Source organism: Plecotus auritus (genome assembly GCF_963455305.1).
Source record: "Plecotus auritus genome assembly, chromosome: 15".
NCBI classification, from domain to species: Eukaryota; Metazoa; Chordata; class Mammalia; order Chiroptera; family Vespertilionidae; genus Plecotus; species Plecotus auritus.
This window is the reverse complement of record NC_137781.1, coordinates 1,433,210-1,448,722: the sequence shown is the minus strand read 5'-3', so window position 1 is coordinate 1,448,722 and position 15,513 is coordinate 1,433,210. Positions and strand designations below refer to the sequence as shown.

At 51.5% G+C, this 15,513-nt stretch overlaps 1 protein-coding gene across 10 annotated transcripts in view; it reads right to left on the bottom strand.

Annotated features, from left to right (window-relative positions):
• LOC308238942 (5-formyltetrahydrofolate cyclo-ligase-like) overlaps positions 1-15,513 on the bottom strand; it is an 84,643-nt gene that overhangs the window by 17,300 nt on the left and 51,830 nt on the right. For 9 of the 10 annotated variants that reach the window (XM_080651451.1, XM_080651449.1, XM_080651444.1 and 6 more), the window contains exon 2: positions 6,930-7,191. In XM_080651451.1, coding sequence (XP_080507577.1) covers positions 6,930-7,188 — 259 coding nt within the window. In that variant the 5' untranslated portion in view covers positions 7,189-7,191. Of the gene's footprint in view, positions 1-6,929; positions 7,192-11,347; positions 11,433-15,513 lie in introns of those variants that run through there. The other variant, XM_080651452.1, reaches the window with a different exon arrangement.

Genomic DNA, 15,513 nt, shown 5'->3' with positions numbered 1-15,513 from the left:
GGTCTTGTAAGGCCGCTATTTCTTGGCTTAGTAAAAAGTCACCCAACGAAACTCCCCCGACACCCCGACAGCATTGGGGGACAGCGGTGTCAGCCTCCACAGAGCATTACTAGGTAACACCACGGCGGTGCTGGTAACAGGGCGTGGACCCCGATGTCCTCACAGGGGTCACCCGGCGCTCTGCCCGAGGCGATGCCACAGGCTGTCCATCCAGGGATGCCTACGAGGAGTCGGCGTCTGCCTCTCATCCTGGGCCCGGTCGCGACGCCAGCCCGCAGCCAGCAGAGGTGAGAGCGGAGTCCAAGGTCAGAGACAGGGGGGTCCTAACGACACTGACCCGGCCGTCGCTAAAGCTCGCCCTTCTGTGGATGTTTAAGTCTCGGGGCCAATGACACCCCGTTTTGCAACACCCAGATTGAATCAGGTTACTTCCTCTGGATGGAAAGATTCCTGGCTCACCAGATTGCCCATGCAGCCCTGACTGGGAGGATAAATTCAGGGAAGAGGCAGCCCATCTGCTTCATCTCCCAACCTGATACTTTGCTGTATACATCACACAAAAATAGGGCCCTCCCCCGGCTGGTGTGGCCCAGTGGATAGAGCATTGGCCTGCGGACTGAAAGGTCCCAGGTTCAATTCCAGTGTTTTGGGCTTGACACCCAGTAGGGGGCATGCAGGAGGCAGCCGATCAATGGTTCTTTCTCATCACTCATGTTTCTATCTCTCTCTCCCTCTCCCTTCCTCTCTGAAATCAATAAAAAAATAAAATAAAATCCTATATAATAAAGAGGTAATATGCAAGTTAACTCTCACACCCTCACAAGATGGCTGCCTACAACCAGGCTGGCAGGGGGGTTAGTGAGGGATGACCAAACGACTGAACAGCAGGCTGCATGGGGCGACCAGGCTGGTGTGGGGGGGGGAGGCTGTGAGGGGTGACCAGACTGGCGGGGGGGGGGGCAGTTGGGGGCGACCAGGCCGGCAGGGGGGGCAGTTGGGGACAACCAGGCCAGCACGGGGGGGGCAGTTAGGGGTGACCAGGCTGGCAGAGGGGGCAGTTGGGGGCGACCAGGCCGGCAGGGGGGCAGTAAAGGGTGACCAGGTTGGTGGGGGTGGGGGCAGTACCAAGGTTGGCAGGGAGGGGGCAGTTAGGGGTGACCAGGCAGGCAGGCAGGTGAGTGATTAGGAGCCAGCGTTCTAGGATTGTGAGAGGTATGTCTGACTGTCGGTTTAGGCCCGATCCCTGGGATATCCCCCGAGGGGTCCCGAATTGGAGAAGGTGCAGGCTGGGCTGAGGGGACCCCCCCATGCACGCATTTCGTGCACCGGGCCTCCAGTAAACAAATAAAAGTAGTGCCCCAGCTGGGTAGCTCATCGTCCTGATATGCCAAGGTTGTGGGCTCAGCCCCGGTCAGGGCACAGACAGGGACCAACCAATGAATGTATGAGAAAGTGGAACAACAAATCTCCCTCAAATCGATTTTTTAAAAATCGTAACACAAAAACACCGCGTGTGAAATTTGCGCTTAGGAACTTACCGCCACGGAGGACACCAGGGCTCCCTCTTTTTTCTAGGCCATGCTGATGTGAGCAAACCAGGAAGATAAACAGGCTACATAAGCCACAGCGGTGACAATCAGCTCTAATCAGCTTGTCCCCAGCACACAAAGCTGGATTGATGCTTTAGCGCCGGAGCTGCCACATTCCAAGCTGCTGACTCGAGGAAAAATCCTCGGCAGAACTGGATACTGGGAGATAAGGAAGCGTGGAGGCCGCCTACGCGAATGCTTCTGTAATAGCGAGAGGGCAGCTCGCAGACGGCAGTCAAAGGAAGCTACGGGGACAGCCCGCTGCCCTCTGCGTATCTGCAGGAGAAGCATGGGTGACAAAGTGACCTGTCCTGCGAACACCGTGCGGATAATGCTGTGGAGGAGGAGCAACCGGTTGGAGCTGACTTTTTCTAATCAGGCTCAAGCACTGGGCTTCTGTATTACCTATGATAATAAAAGTGTGATATGCTAATTAGACTAGACAGCCAAACGACCTTCCGGACATCATTTCGGATGAAGCCGTGGCAGCGGGGGCCGAGGCAGAAGCAGTTAGGGGCGATCAGATGGGCAGGCAAGTGGTTAGGGATGATCAGGCAAGCAGGTAAGCGGTTAGGAGGCAGCAGTCCCGAATTGCGAGAGGGATGTCCGACTGCCGATTTAGGCCCGATCCCACAGGCCTAAACCGGCAGTCAGACATCTCCTGAGGGGTCCCATATTGCGAGGGGGTGCAGGCTGGGCTGAGGGACCCCCCCCCCCCCATGCACGAATTTCATGCACCAGGCCTCTAGTATTCTGTATATTTTCATTTGACACTTCCATCTGACAGATGTTGAAGGTGGGGATGCTTATTCTATTTACATATTCTTTTGTCTCCCCAGCGATAGCTGGGCCCTTTGAAGGCCTGGATGTTCTCTTTCTCGAGCTAACACAGTGTCTGACACAAAGTGGATGCTCAGAAATGTTTGCTGGAAATTATCAAACTGTTACACACTCGACAGGCAATGAGTTGATTGCATAATGAATACTTCTCCGTTCCTTGCTTAAAGTTAATAATAGTTACCATGAACAGCTCATACGTGCCAGACGATGTGCTAAAAGCCGTATGTGAATGCCTGAGCTCACCTGTTTAGACGTGGAAGTGCGACTACACTGAGAGGAAAGATCTGCTTCCCCCTTCCTCTCCCCACTGCCGTCCTTCCCCAGAAACAGGACGCATACATGGAGGTCAAGGGTGACGCGTTGTAGCCCAACCTCAGGAATGCATTCTAGAAGGGCAGCACTGACCGGCAGAGGCAATGGGCTGCCCTGGAGGACAGCCAGCGGGTAGACTGTCTGTTAGCAGGCACGTTTGGGGTGATGCAGGGGCCGGGGAGGAGCTGTTAACACACAGCCCACCAGGACTGGGGAAGTACCTGGGCTCCCCGCAGGCCTGCGAGTCAGGAAATGGTGCAGTCCGTGTGAGCAGCCTGAGCGCCTACAACTCCATCTTTCCTTATTTATAAGGAAACTGCGGGCCCAGAGCACGAAATGCGTGTGCAGGTAGAGTCCCTAGGCCTGGCCTGCGATCAGGGCCACCTTCCCTGGCTGCCCACAGCTGGCCCCACCCCCTCGCCGCCACCCACCCCCGGCTCCCCTTTCGCCATAGGGTGATCAGTGCCTGAGGGCAGGGGGAAGGGACTGAGGTCAGCTGTTTCCACCCGCTCGCCGGCCCCGTCCCTGCTGCAGGTTGCCCTCTGTGTGTGGGGCAAGGGCCTTGGCCTGGCGCCGCCCGCATCCCCCGCCACCCACCCCCGGTTCCCCGTTTGCCATCAGGCGACTGGAGCCTGCCAGCTGGGGAAAGGGACCAAGAGGTGGTCAGTGCGCCTCATAGTGACTGGGCCAGCAGTCGTTCTGATTGTCCAGCCTTTAGGGTCAATTTGCATATTACCCTTTTATTATATAGGACTAGAGGCCCGGTGCACGAAATTTGTGCACTCAGGGCCGGGGTCCCTCAGCCCAGCCTGTGCCCTCTCACAGTCCAGGAGTCCTCGGGGGATGTCCGACTGACGGCTTAGGCCCGCAGGGAGTGGGACATCACACTGACCACTAGGGGGCAGCTCCTGCGTTGAGCGTCTGCCCCCTGGTGGTCAGTGTGCACCATAGTGACTGGTGGTTCTGCTGTCTGGTCGATGTGCATATTAGCCTTTTATTCCAGGATGCCTACCTCATTCCCTTAAAACGCCTGCAACCGTGCTTCTTGGGAACGCGGAAGAGCTGTTTCGGTGGCGTGCACCTGGTCTGCAGACCGGACACAGAGGTAGACTGAGTGCCCCTTTGGTGCCTGAACATCTGGCAAGTACAAGACTGGATAGCAGAAGTCCTGGCAGCAGAGACAGTAGCCCCCCACTCCTGTGAGCCACCCCGACAGAGGGTGGATTTTGTAGGTTACGGTGTCGCCGTGGAAGGGGGATAGAACTGGGGGGGACTGCATAAAGCTGTGCTGGGGTCTTTGCCAGCACTTCAGTCTGAGCCCCAATACACCTCCGAGGCAGGTGTGAGCGCTGAATCACACAGCAGTCCTGGTAGCTGCGCCTGCTCTCAGCCCTGCGACTGCTCAGTTATCGAATCTCCCGAGCGGCTGCCGGCCAGGGAACCGCGCGTGTAAAGGCCCAGCAGCAGAGAAGGCAAGGCGGGGCTGGGAAACTGGGAGACGTCCAGAGTGGCTGGGAGTGGGGGAGCAGGAGATGTGAAAGCAGAAAAATAAACAGGACCCACCCAGGAAAAGCCTGGTGAAGGCGTGTTTCCTCCACCGAAGGCCGGCAGGAAGTCACTGAGGCTTCCACGGGGGAGCGCAGGGCCAGGGGTGCGCTTTAGATATCTGGTCTCCATTACGGTGCAGATAATGGATGGAGAGGACGCAGAGGCGGCGAGACCTGGGGAGGAAGGACCCTGGGGAGGCTGCTGCCACAGCCAGACAAGAGGAGCTGGCGGCTGACTGCACAGCAGGAGGGGGTGGGCAGGGGGACGGGTCCGTCAATCATCGGGGGTACAATCATCAGGCGTCGGGGCGATCTCCAGGCTTCTGGCCCGGCCGGCTGGGCGGTGCTCCCGTGCCAAGAGAGACGCACGAGCCGGGGCTGAGGGCTATGACTGCGTTTGGAACCCGCTGTGTCTGAGACGCCCACAGGGCGCCCAGGTAGAGTGTCCAGAAGGTGACGGACAGGTCTGAACGGGAGACCTAAAAGCTTGTTAGCACGAATGATATGGGATCATTACTATACAGACCAGAATTGAAACCATGGGAAATAATGAAATTATTCAGGGGAGCCCTAGCCGGTGGGGCTCAGTGGAGAGAGCACTGGTCCCCGGACTGAGGGTCCCGGGTTCGATTCCGGTCAAGGACATGTACTTCGGTGCCGGCTCCCCCCAGCCCTGTCAGGGCTCGTGTGGGAGAAAATCAATCGATGTGTCTCTCTCACATTGATGTTTCTCTCTCTGTCTCTTCCCCTCCCGTCTACTCTCTCTAAAAATCAATGGGAAAAAAATATATCCTTGGGTGAGGATTAACAACAACAAAAAATTATTCAGGGAAAATGTGTAATTCAACCTATAAGGTTAGGGCAAGAGTCTTAATACCTTCCTACCTTATTATTATAGCTGCTTACAGAGGGCAGCCCAGTCAGGTGCCAGGTGCACCGGTTAATGATGCGGATCTTTTTCACTAGATGGAGTTACACATATGCTGATATACATGCGATTTGATGTGGATGCTATTTTGTTGTATTGACAACAAGCTTCAAAACTTCACACGTCACATTTTCTGAAGGTGTTAACATCACAGATATTTTTACGCTTAAAAATGTAAATTTCGTGCTAAAAAAAGAGCATTTGCGGGAAGTTTTAATTCATTACTCTTTTTGAAGAAAAGTGCTGCTGAAAGTGATAGTAGACTTCGGGAAGCTTAGGGTGAACATGCTCCATCTCAAGATACGTGTGAACGCTGGTTTAAAGGCTTTAAAAGGGATGATTTCGATGTGAAAGACAAAGAACATCCAGGTCAACCGAAAAAGTTTGAAGACCAACAATTACAAGCATTATTGGATGAAGATGCGTGTCATACTCAAAAACAACTTGCAGAAAGATTAAACGTTGCTCAGCAAACAATTTCCGATCGTTTACAAGCAATGGGAAAGATTCTAAAGGAAGGAAAATGGGTGCCACATCAACTGAACGAAATACAAATGGAAAACCGAAAAGTCATCAGTAAAATGTTGCTTCAATGGCACAAAAGAAAGTCTTTTTTGCATCGAACTGTGACTGGCGATGAAAAGTGGATTTATTTTGAGAATGCCAAACGCACAAAATCATGGGTTGATCCAGGTCAACCATTAACATCGACTGCAAGGCCAAATCGCTTCGGAAAGAAGACAATGCTCTGCGTTTGGTGGGATCAGGAAGGTGTGGCGTATTCTGAGCTTCTAAAACCAGGTGAAACCATTAATACTGATCGCTACCGACAACAAATAATCAATTTGAACCACGCTTTGATTGTGAAATGACCAGAATGGGCCAGAAGACAGGGCAAAGTAATGTTGCTTCATGATGACACACAATCACACACTTCAAAACCAGGTAAAGACACGTGAAAATATCTTGCCTGGGAAGTATGAACCCACCCGCCGTATTCACCAGCCCTCACTCCTTCAGATGACCACTTGTTCTGATTGATGGCACACGCACTTTCGGAGCAGCACTTCAACACGTACAAAGAAGTGGAAAATGGGGTCTCTGAATGGTCTGCCTCAACACAAGAAAAGTTCTATTGGGACGGTACCCACAAATTACCTGAAAGACGGGGAAATGTGTAGCTAGCGATGGACATTTCTTTGAAGAAAGTACTTTTGATGTTTCTCTTGAAATGATCGTGTTTTCTTTGATTACAAAATCCGCATTACTAACCGGTACGCCTGGTAATGTGGGTGTCTTGGAATACAAGTAGAACACAAATGTGTCCCTACAGAGGAAAGCGACCCCCAATGACCCAAACATCACACGCGGATCAGAGGTCTAAGAACTCATCACAGCCCTCATCGGTTTGGCTTGGTGGATAGAACATCGGCCTGCGGACTCAAGGGTCCCAGGTTCGATTCCGGTCAAGGGCATGTACCCTGGTTGCGGGTACATCCCCAGTGGGGGGGGTGCAGGAGGCAGCTGATGGATGTTTCTCTCTCATCGATGTTTCTAACGCTCTCTCCCTCTCTGTAAAAAACCAATAAAATATATTTAGGGAAAAAAAAAGAATATTTAAGAGTTCAAGAGAAACTGAACATAATTAAAAAAAAAACAACTTATCACAGTCTCCCAGCACCTAGGATGTCCATCCTGGCACCCCGTGCTCACCTGTCGACAAGGCCTCCTCCCGAGCCTCGTCCTCGCCGGGCTGATGGATATTCCAGGAAGTCTTGGGAAGCGAAGCAATCTCCTCGGGCGACGCTAACCTCACCATGTCCATGTGATTGCTCTGGAACCGGTACCGGGGGATAAAGCAGGTCTTGCCGCAGCGGAAAATGTCCTTGATGATCTCATCGGTCTCGATCTCATCGGGCATGCTCAGGAAGATGGAGATCCTCTGGGACTTCTGATACTGACTGTGGGCCATCACCTGCGTGGGAAACAATGGCCGTGATATTTGCCAAGATTGGACTTTTAAAAATCAGTGACTACCCTGAACAGTGTCAACATTTTCTCCCCCGCTCCCCGTCTTCTTCAACTTTTTTTAAAAATATATTTTATTGATTTTTTTTTACAGAGAGGAAGGGAGAGGGTAGAGAGTTAGAAACATCGATGAGAAAGAAACATCGATCAGTTGCCTCCTGCACGCCCCCCACTGGGGATGTGCCCACAATCAAGGTACATGCCCTTGACCGGAATCGAACCCGGGACCCTTAAGCCCGCAGGCTGATGCTCTAGCCACTGAGCCACACCACCCAGGGCTAGCTTTGTTTTTTTTGGTGTTTTTTTTTAAATATATTTTATTGATATTTTACAGAGAGGAAGGGAGAGGGATAGAGAGCTACAAACATCGATCAGTTGCCTCCTGCACACCTCCCACTGGGGATGTGCCCGCAACCAAGGTACATGCCCTTGACCGGAATCGAACCCGGGACCCTTCAGTCCGCAGGCCGACACTCTATCCACTGAGCCAAACCGGTTTTGGCGAGTTTTTTATTTATTTATTTATTTACTTTTTACAGAGAGGAAGGGAGAGGGTAGAGAGTTAGAAACATCGATGAGAGAGAAACATCGATCAACTGCCTCCTGCACGCCCCCTACTGGGGATGTGCCCGCAATCAAGGTACATGCCCTTGACCGGAATCAAACCTGGGACCCTTGAGTCCATAGGCCGACGCTCTATCTAAGCCACACCAGTTAGGGCTTCTTCAACTTCTTTAACTAACCAAAACAAAACAAAACCCACAAAAAACAGCAGAGCGCTACAGTGGGGTCCTGAACCCTAAATTTTGGTTCTTAACCCAACACTTACTTGTCTGATCCCTTTACACCTCTCTTTGTAGGTATGAAAACTCATTATAAAGTCACTGTGGGGCCCAGCCGGTGTGGCTCAGGGGTTGAGCATTGACCTATGGACCAGGAGGTCACAGTCGATTCCCAGTCAGGGCACATGCCCGGGTTGGTGGCTTGATCCCGTGGGGGGCGTGCAGGAGGCAGCCGATCCATGATTCTCTCTCATCACTGATGCTTCTGTCTCTCTCTCCCTCTCCCTTCCTCTCTGAAATCAATAAAAATAGATTTAAAAAAGTAAAATAAAAAAGTTGCCCTGCTGTTTAGAGAACTCCAGGCTTATCTACGCCGACCCACGCTCCTCACACTCCCCGCGAGTCTCTGCAGCATCTTCACCCTGACCCTTGGCTCCCACGGCTCCTTCACTCTGTGCCTTGTCAGGTTTCGCTCCTAAATTCTCCCCATTTATTTTTTTAAAATACATTTTTATTGATTTCAGGGAAGAAGGGAGAGGGAGAGAGAGATATCCGTGATGAGAGAGAATCATTGACTGGCTGCCTCTTGCACGCCCCCTACTGGGGATCGAGTGCAGCCCAGGCACGTGCCCTTGACCGGAATTGAACCCGGGACCCTTCAGTGCACAGGACGACGCTCTACCCACTGAGAAAAACCAGCTAGGGCTAAATTCTCCCCATGTAAGCCCAACTCAAGCCCTAACTCTTCCTGACGTCTGTCAGGCCCTTCCACCTACAGGTAACACATTCTTTTCACACGTATGCATCGTCAGGAGCTGCTGACTAACTGCTTCCTGTGCCCGCACTAGAGGGTTCTAACCAGTCTGCAGCTCCCAGGAGGCAGGGACCGTGACTCCTCATCCCCTCAGCTCTCACTTCCACCATTTCCTAAACCTCTTCCGTTCACATGAACGTGGAAAACATTCACCAAGGTGGGGGTGGGGGTCCCGGGAGAGGGGAAGTCCCTCTAAAAGCAGGTGCCAGGTTCACGAGAAGGCAGACACGGGTGGAGAATCCCCTCCATACTCAGTCTAATGATCCATCGGGGAGCGGGGGCTGAGCTCTGCTTCTCAGAACAGTCCATCTCAGGCCCTGGCTGGTGTGGCTCAGTGGATAGAGCGTCGGCCTGTGGATTGAAGGGTCCCAGGTTCAACTCTGGTCAAGGGCATGTACCTTGCTTGTGGGCACATCCCCAGTGGGGGGTGTGCAGGAGGCAGCTGATGGATGTTTCTCTCTCATCGATGTTTCTAACTCTCTACCCCTCTCCCTTCCTCTCTGTAAAAAATCAATCTATGCTAATAAAAGGGTAATATGTTAATGAGCTCGGGAGACCTTCTGGACAAAGCCATGGTGGCGGTGCCGAGGCAGAGGTGGTTAGGGGTGATCAGGCCGGCAGGGGAGGGCAGTTAGAGGTGAGCAGGCCGGCAGGGGAGGGCAGTTAGAGGTGAGCAGGCCGGCAGGGGAGGGCAGTTAGAGGTAAGCAGGTCGGCAGGGGAGGGCAGTTAGAGGTGAGCAGGCCAGCATGGGGGGCAGTTGGGGGCAAGCAGGCTGGCAGGGGGGGCAGTTGGGGGCGAGCAGGCAGGCAGGGGGGTCAGTTGGGAGTAGTTGGGGGTGAGCAGGCTGGCAGGGGAGGCATTTGGGGGCGATCAGGCCGGCAGGCAGGTGAGTGGTTAGGAGCCAGCGGTCCCGGATTGCGAGAGGGCTGTCCCAGATTGGAGAGGGTGCAGGCCAGGCTGAGGGACACTCCCCCCTGCCCCGTGCACAAATTGCATGCACCGGGCCTCTAGTAAAATACATTTTTTAAAAAAGTTAAATCTCAGAACTTCCCCAGACTCAGAGTTATTAGCTCTTAGCTCCCTTTCCCTCCCTTTCCCGTTCTCCCTTGTTCTGCAAGCTACGAAGAAAGACACTGCAAACGTGGCTTATAGGCATGACTGGCAGCAAGACACGGGTTCAGAAAGGCGAGTTTCCCTAATAAGAAGGGACACACAGAAATTAAGTAAGGAGAGCACACCAAACCATTGCCAAGGAAGGAAATCAACGCCATCTTCTGAGACGCTACAGAGCTTTTAGGCTGAAATACGCCAAGCAACTGTAAATGAGAAATTCAGACCTAGGATGGCAGCCTGGGAGGTTGGGGCACCCAGGATCTACCTGAGAGTTATGCACCTTTTTTGCGCTCTTAAAGGCAAATATAAAAAATGAAGAGCTGAATATGTAGTCACGAACATCACTTAAAATTCAGTGGGAGCTCTGGCCGGTGTGGCTCAGGGATAGAGCGGCGGCCTGCAGACTGAAGGGTCCCAGGTTCGATTCTGGTCAAGGGCACATGCCCAGGTTGTGGGCAAGATCCCCAGTAGAGGGCGTGCAGGAGGCAGCTGGTCAATGATTTTCATCATTGATGTCTCTCTCTCTCTCTCCCTCTCCCTTCCTCTCTCTGAAATCAGTAAAAACATTTTTTTTTAAAGAAGAAATCTATTTGGAAATTAAAATTACCAAAATTAAGACAATTCTGGAGAACGCCTGAGATGAGGAGAAAAAGACAGAGAAATGGGGGAAAAGAGAAAAAATGTTGAGACATAGAAGATCTAGAATTTTTATTATTTGATTAACAGGAATTGCAGGAAGGCAGAAAAAAGAAGTAATCAAAAACATAATAGAAAAAAAATAAGTTTTGCCCTGGCCTGTTTGGCTCGGTGGATAGAGCGTCGGCCAGCAGACTGAAGGGTCCCGGGTTCAATTCCGGTCAAAGGCACATGCCCGGGTTGTGGGCAAGATCCCCAGTAGAGGGCGTGCAGGAGGCAGCTGATCCATGATTCTCTCTCATCATGGATGTTTCTGTCTCTCTCTCTCTCTCTCTCCCTTCCTCTCTGAAACCAATAAAAATATATTTTAAAAAAAATTCAGGCCAAAACCGGTTTGCCTCAGTGGATAGAGCGTCAGCCTGCAGACTGAAAGGTCCCGGGTTCGATTCCGGTCAAGGGCATGTACCTTGGTTGCGGGCACATCCCCAGTGGGGGGTGTGCAGGAGGCAGCTGATCGATGTTTCTCTCTCATCCATGTTTCTAGCTCTCTATCCCTCTCCCCTCCTCTCTGTGAAATATCAATAAAATATATTTAAAAAAAAATTCAGCATGAAACTGTGCAAACATTCATCTTTCTTCCTTCCTCAATTCTCATTTAGCTGGCAGTAAAAAAACACATTACAACACTGAGAACAAGAGAAGAGAGATCTGACTCGTTTATATAAGTCAGAGAGCGGATGGGAGAGAGTTTACACACAGAATGGCAGCAGATCACAGCACTCAGAGAACACGATGGATGTAGGTCAGGCAGCATCCATTCCTCTCAGGGAATCCCAAAGTGACTACAGAAGGCAAAGGAAATCCCCATTAGCTATCACACTCTCATTCATAAACAGGTATAGATAATAGAGGTTCATCAAATATTTCAGAAAGCCAAAACGCAAATTAAAAGGATTAAAAAAGGGGTGGGTTGAACCAGTAGGAAACAGGTAATTCGAAGAACAAAGAAAAAAATTTTAAAATTCTAATTAATTTTCTCAAATTCAAGATAGTGGCATCTATAAAACAGGATGCTAGAGGAAGAAAGCAATCAGAGAACTAAGAAATATATTCGGCCTGGCCAGTGTGGCTCAGTGGTTGAGCTTCACCCTATGAATTAGGAGATCAGGGTTCGAATTCACAGTCAGGGCACATGCCCGGGTTGCGCGCTCCATCCCCAGTAGGGGACATGCAGGAGGCAGCCAATCAATGATTTTCATCACTGATGTTTCTATCTCTCTCCCTCTCCCTTCCTCTCTCTGAAATCAGTAAAATCATTTTTTTTAAATATATTTTATTGATATTTTACAGAGAGGAAGGGAGAGGGATAGACAGTCAGAAACATCGATGAGAGAGAAACATCGATCAGCTGCCTCCTGCACACCTCCCACTGGGGATGTGCCCGCAACCAAGGTACATGCCCTTGACTGGAATCGAACCTGGGACCCTTCAGTCCACAGGCCGACGCTCTATCCACTGAGCCAAACCGGTTTTGGCAGTAAAATCATTTTTTAAAAAAGAAGAAATCTATTTGGAAATTAAAATTACCAAAATTGAAACAATCGTGGAGAAAGCCTTAGAGGAGAAAAAGACAAAGAAATGGGGAAAAGAGAAAAAATGTTGAGACCTAGAAGACCAATCTAGAATTTTTATTATTTGACTAACAGGAATTACAGGAAGGCAGAAAAAAGTAGTAGTCAAAAATATAATAGATAAAATAATAGTCTTCAGATTGAATGGAGGTCATGGGTGCTAAGAAGAGCAAGAAAAAATAATTTTAAACTTTAAATTCAAGCTATCAATGAAATATGAAGGTAAACATATTTTCTAATGTATACAGTATTAACAAGTTTACCTACGTAGATGTTTTCTCAAAAAAATTACTGAAGGCCCTAACTGGTTTGGCTCAGTGGATAGAGCGTCGGCCTGTAGACTGAAGGGTCCCAGGTTCGATTCCGGTCAAGGGCACATGCCTGGGTTGTGGACTTGATCCCCAGTTGGGGGGGCATGCAGGAGGCAGACAATCAATGATTCTCTCTCATCGTTGATGTTTCTCTCTCTCTTTCTCCCTTCCTCTCTGAAATCAATAAAGAAATCCTATCTAATAAAGAGGGAATATGCTAATTGACCACCACTCCATCACAAAGATGGCTGCACCCACAGCTGAGGCCAAGTTCCCATAAGGAGCCTTAACAAGCAATCAGCAGGGACCTGAGGCTACACCCTCCCCTGCCCCTGTGGGGCTTGACAGGGGACCTCAAGGTGTGCTTCCCATCCTGGTGCTGGGCTAGGGGACCTCAGGCTGCTCCCCCTGCTCCAGCACCAGGCCAGGGGACCTCAGGCCACACCCCTCGCCTGGCAGGGCTTGATGGGGGACCTCAAGGTGCGCTAGGGGAACTCAGGCTGTTCCCCCCGCCCCTCACCAGCGCCAGGCCAGGGGACCTCAGGCCACGCCCCCACCAGGTGGGGCTTGACAGAGGACTTCAGGCCAGACCCCCCCACCCCAGCACCAGGCCAGGGGACCTGAGGCTATGACCCCCTGCCTGGCATGGCAGGGCTTGACAGGGGACCTCAGGCTGTGCTCCCCACCCAGTGGGGCTTGACAGGCGACCTCAAGGTGCACCCCCAGTGCTGGGTCAGGGGAACTCAGGCCATGCCCCCCGCCCAGTGGGGCTTGACAGGGGACCTGAGGCTGCGCCCCACAGCCGGTGGGGCTTGACGGGGGACCTGAGGCTGCACCCCCTAGCCTGGCGGGGCTTGACGGGGGACCTCAGGCCATGCCCCCCCACCCAGCGGGGCTTGACAGGGGATCTCAAGCCGTGTCCCCCACCTGGCGGGGCTTGACGGGGGACCTCAAGGCACACCCCCCGCCCCAGTCTGGGCTGGGGGACCTCAGGCCATGCCCCCCATCCTGGTGCCGAGCCAGGGTACCTGAGGCTACGTCCCCTGCCTGGTGGGGGTTGACAAGGGTGGGACTGGCCAGGTCTGGATCCAGCCCAATGGGGGGGAGGGCGGCTGGGTCTGGGTCTCATGGGATTTTGAGGTGCATGTGGGTGGGCGGGGACTTGACTCTGGGTCTTGTGGTGTGCCCCAGACTCTGACAGGAGGAAGGTTTTCATATACATTTTACTAATTTTCTTTCATCTCTGACACTTCTATTATAGAGAAAGGGCAAATAGCAATATTAAATTATTTCCTCTAATTAATCCCCTTTTAATGTGCACGGATTTCGTGCACCAGGCCACTAGTATATATATATATATGTTTAAAAAAGCACAATTGGTAGTTACAAAATGGCCACTGGATGTAAAGTACAGCACAGGAAGTATAGTCAGTAAGACCGTAAAAATTATGTATGGGGCCAGGTGGGTACTAGACGTATCCAGAGGGATCACTTTGTAAATTATGTCCAACCACAACACGGAATACCTGAAACTGAGAAAACATAACACTGAATGTAAACTGGAATTGAAAAAGTAAAAAAAAAGAAAATATTCAAGTTCATGGAATACCGAACTGTGAAACATCGGGTTGTACAACACTTTCTTTCTTTTTTTTTTTTTTTTGGCTTAAAAGATAAAGATCATTTATTGGCTCAAGTAACTGAACAGTTCAGAGACGGGGCTAACTTCAGGTAGGGGCTTGATATAGGTTCAAACAATGCATATTTCTTATATGCGTATATGTGTTTGTATGAAGTAAAGGTGTTCATTGCCAAGGGTCATGGTCTGCCTTTTAATGTCTCTCTCCCCTCCTCCGATGCCAGCTCTCAGAGGTCACTCACTGTATGGCCTCAGGGAGACCGACATATGTGAAGCGAGGGGTGAAATGCTGTTAATTCCACTGCTTTCACCTAGAGAAACCTTGCATTTGAGAAACTACTGGATGACAGAAGAGTGAAAGGTATTCAAGAAATTCTGGCCCAGCCAGCATGGCTCAGTGGTTGAAGGTTGACTTATGAACCAGGAGGTCACGGGGGTCAAGGGCACATGCCCGGGGTGCGGGCTCCATCCCAGTGTGGGGCGTGCAGGAGGCAGCTGATCCATGATTCTTTCTCATCATCGATGTTTCTCTCTCTCCCTCTCCCTTCCTCTCTGAGATCAATAAAAATATCCTATCTAATAAGAGTAATATGCAAATTAACCATCACTCCGCTACACCCACAAGCCACACCCACCAGCCAATCAGGAGGGAATATGCAAATAAACTCAACCAAGATGGCTGCAGCCACAGAGAGCAGGAGGGAGGCTTGGGTTTCCCTGGCGATGGAGGAAGCCAAGCTTTCTGCACACCCTGGCAGGCCCAGGCCTCCACTCAAGGATACAAAGTTTCAATTATAGAAGATAAATAAATCCCAACAAAAATGGCTGTGGCCACGGAACAAGGAGGCTTGGCTCCGCTCCAGGCTACAAAGTTTCAATTATAGAAGATAAATAAATCCCAGTCCCCAGGGCCTCCACTTGGGTCGCCGGGGGGCGTGGCCGGCCTGCAAACCACCACAGGCCCCTCGCCCAGGCCGCCCCACACCCTAAGGGAACCCCCACCCTGATCCAGGACACTCTTCAGGGCAAACCAGCTGGCCCCCACCCGTGCACCAGGCCTCTATCTATTTATATAAAAGGCTAATATGCAAAGTGTCCCCTCGGGAGTTCGACCGGGAGAACAGGAGTTCGATTGCTCGCTATGACGTGCGCTGACCAGGGGGCGGCACGGAACATGGCAGGCAACCAGCAGCGGTGGGGTGCTGAGGAAGTGAGGGAAGGAGGAGGCGGGGAGACGGCGGGGGGGGCGGAGAGGGGAACCTGATCAGCCCTAATCGCCAGCCAGGCCTAGGGACCCTACCCATGCATGAATTTCATGCACCGGGCCTCTAGTCCTACATAA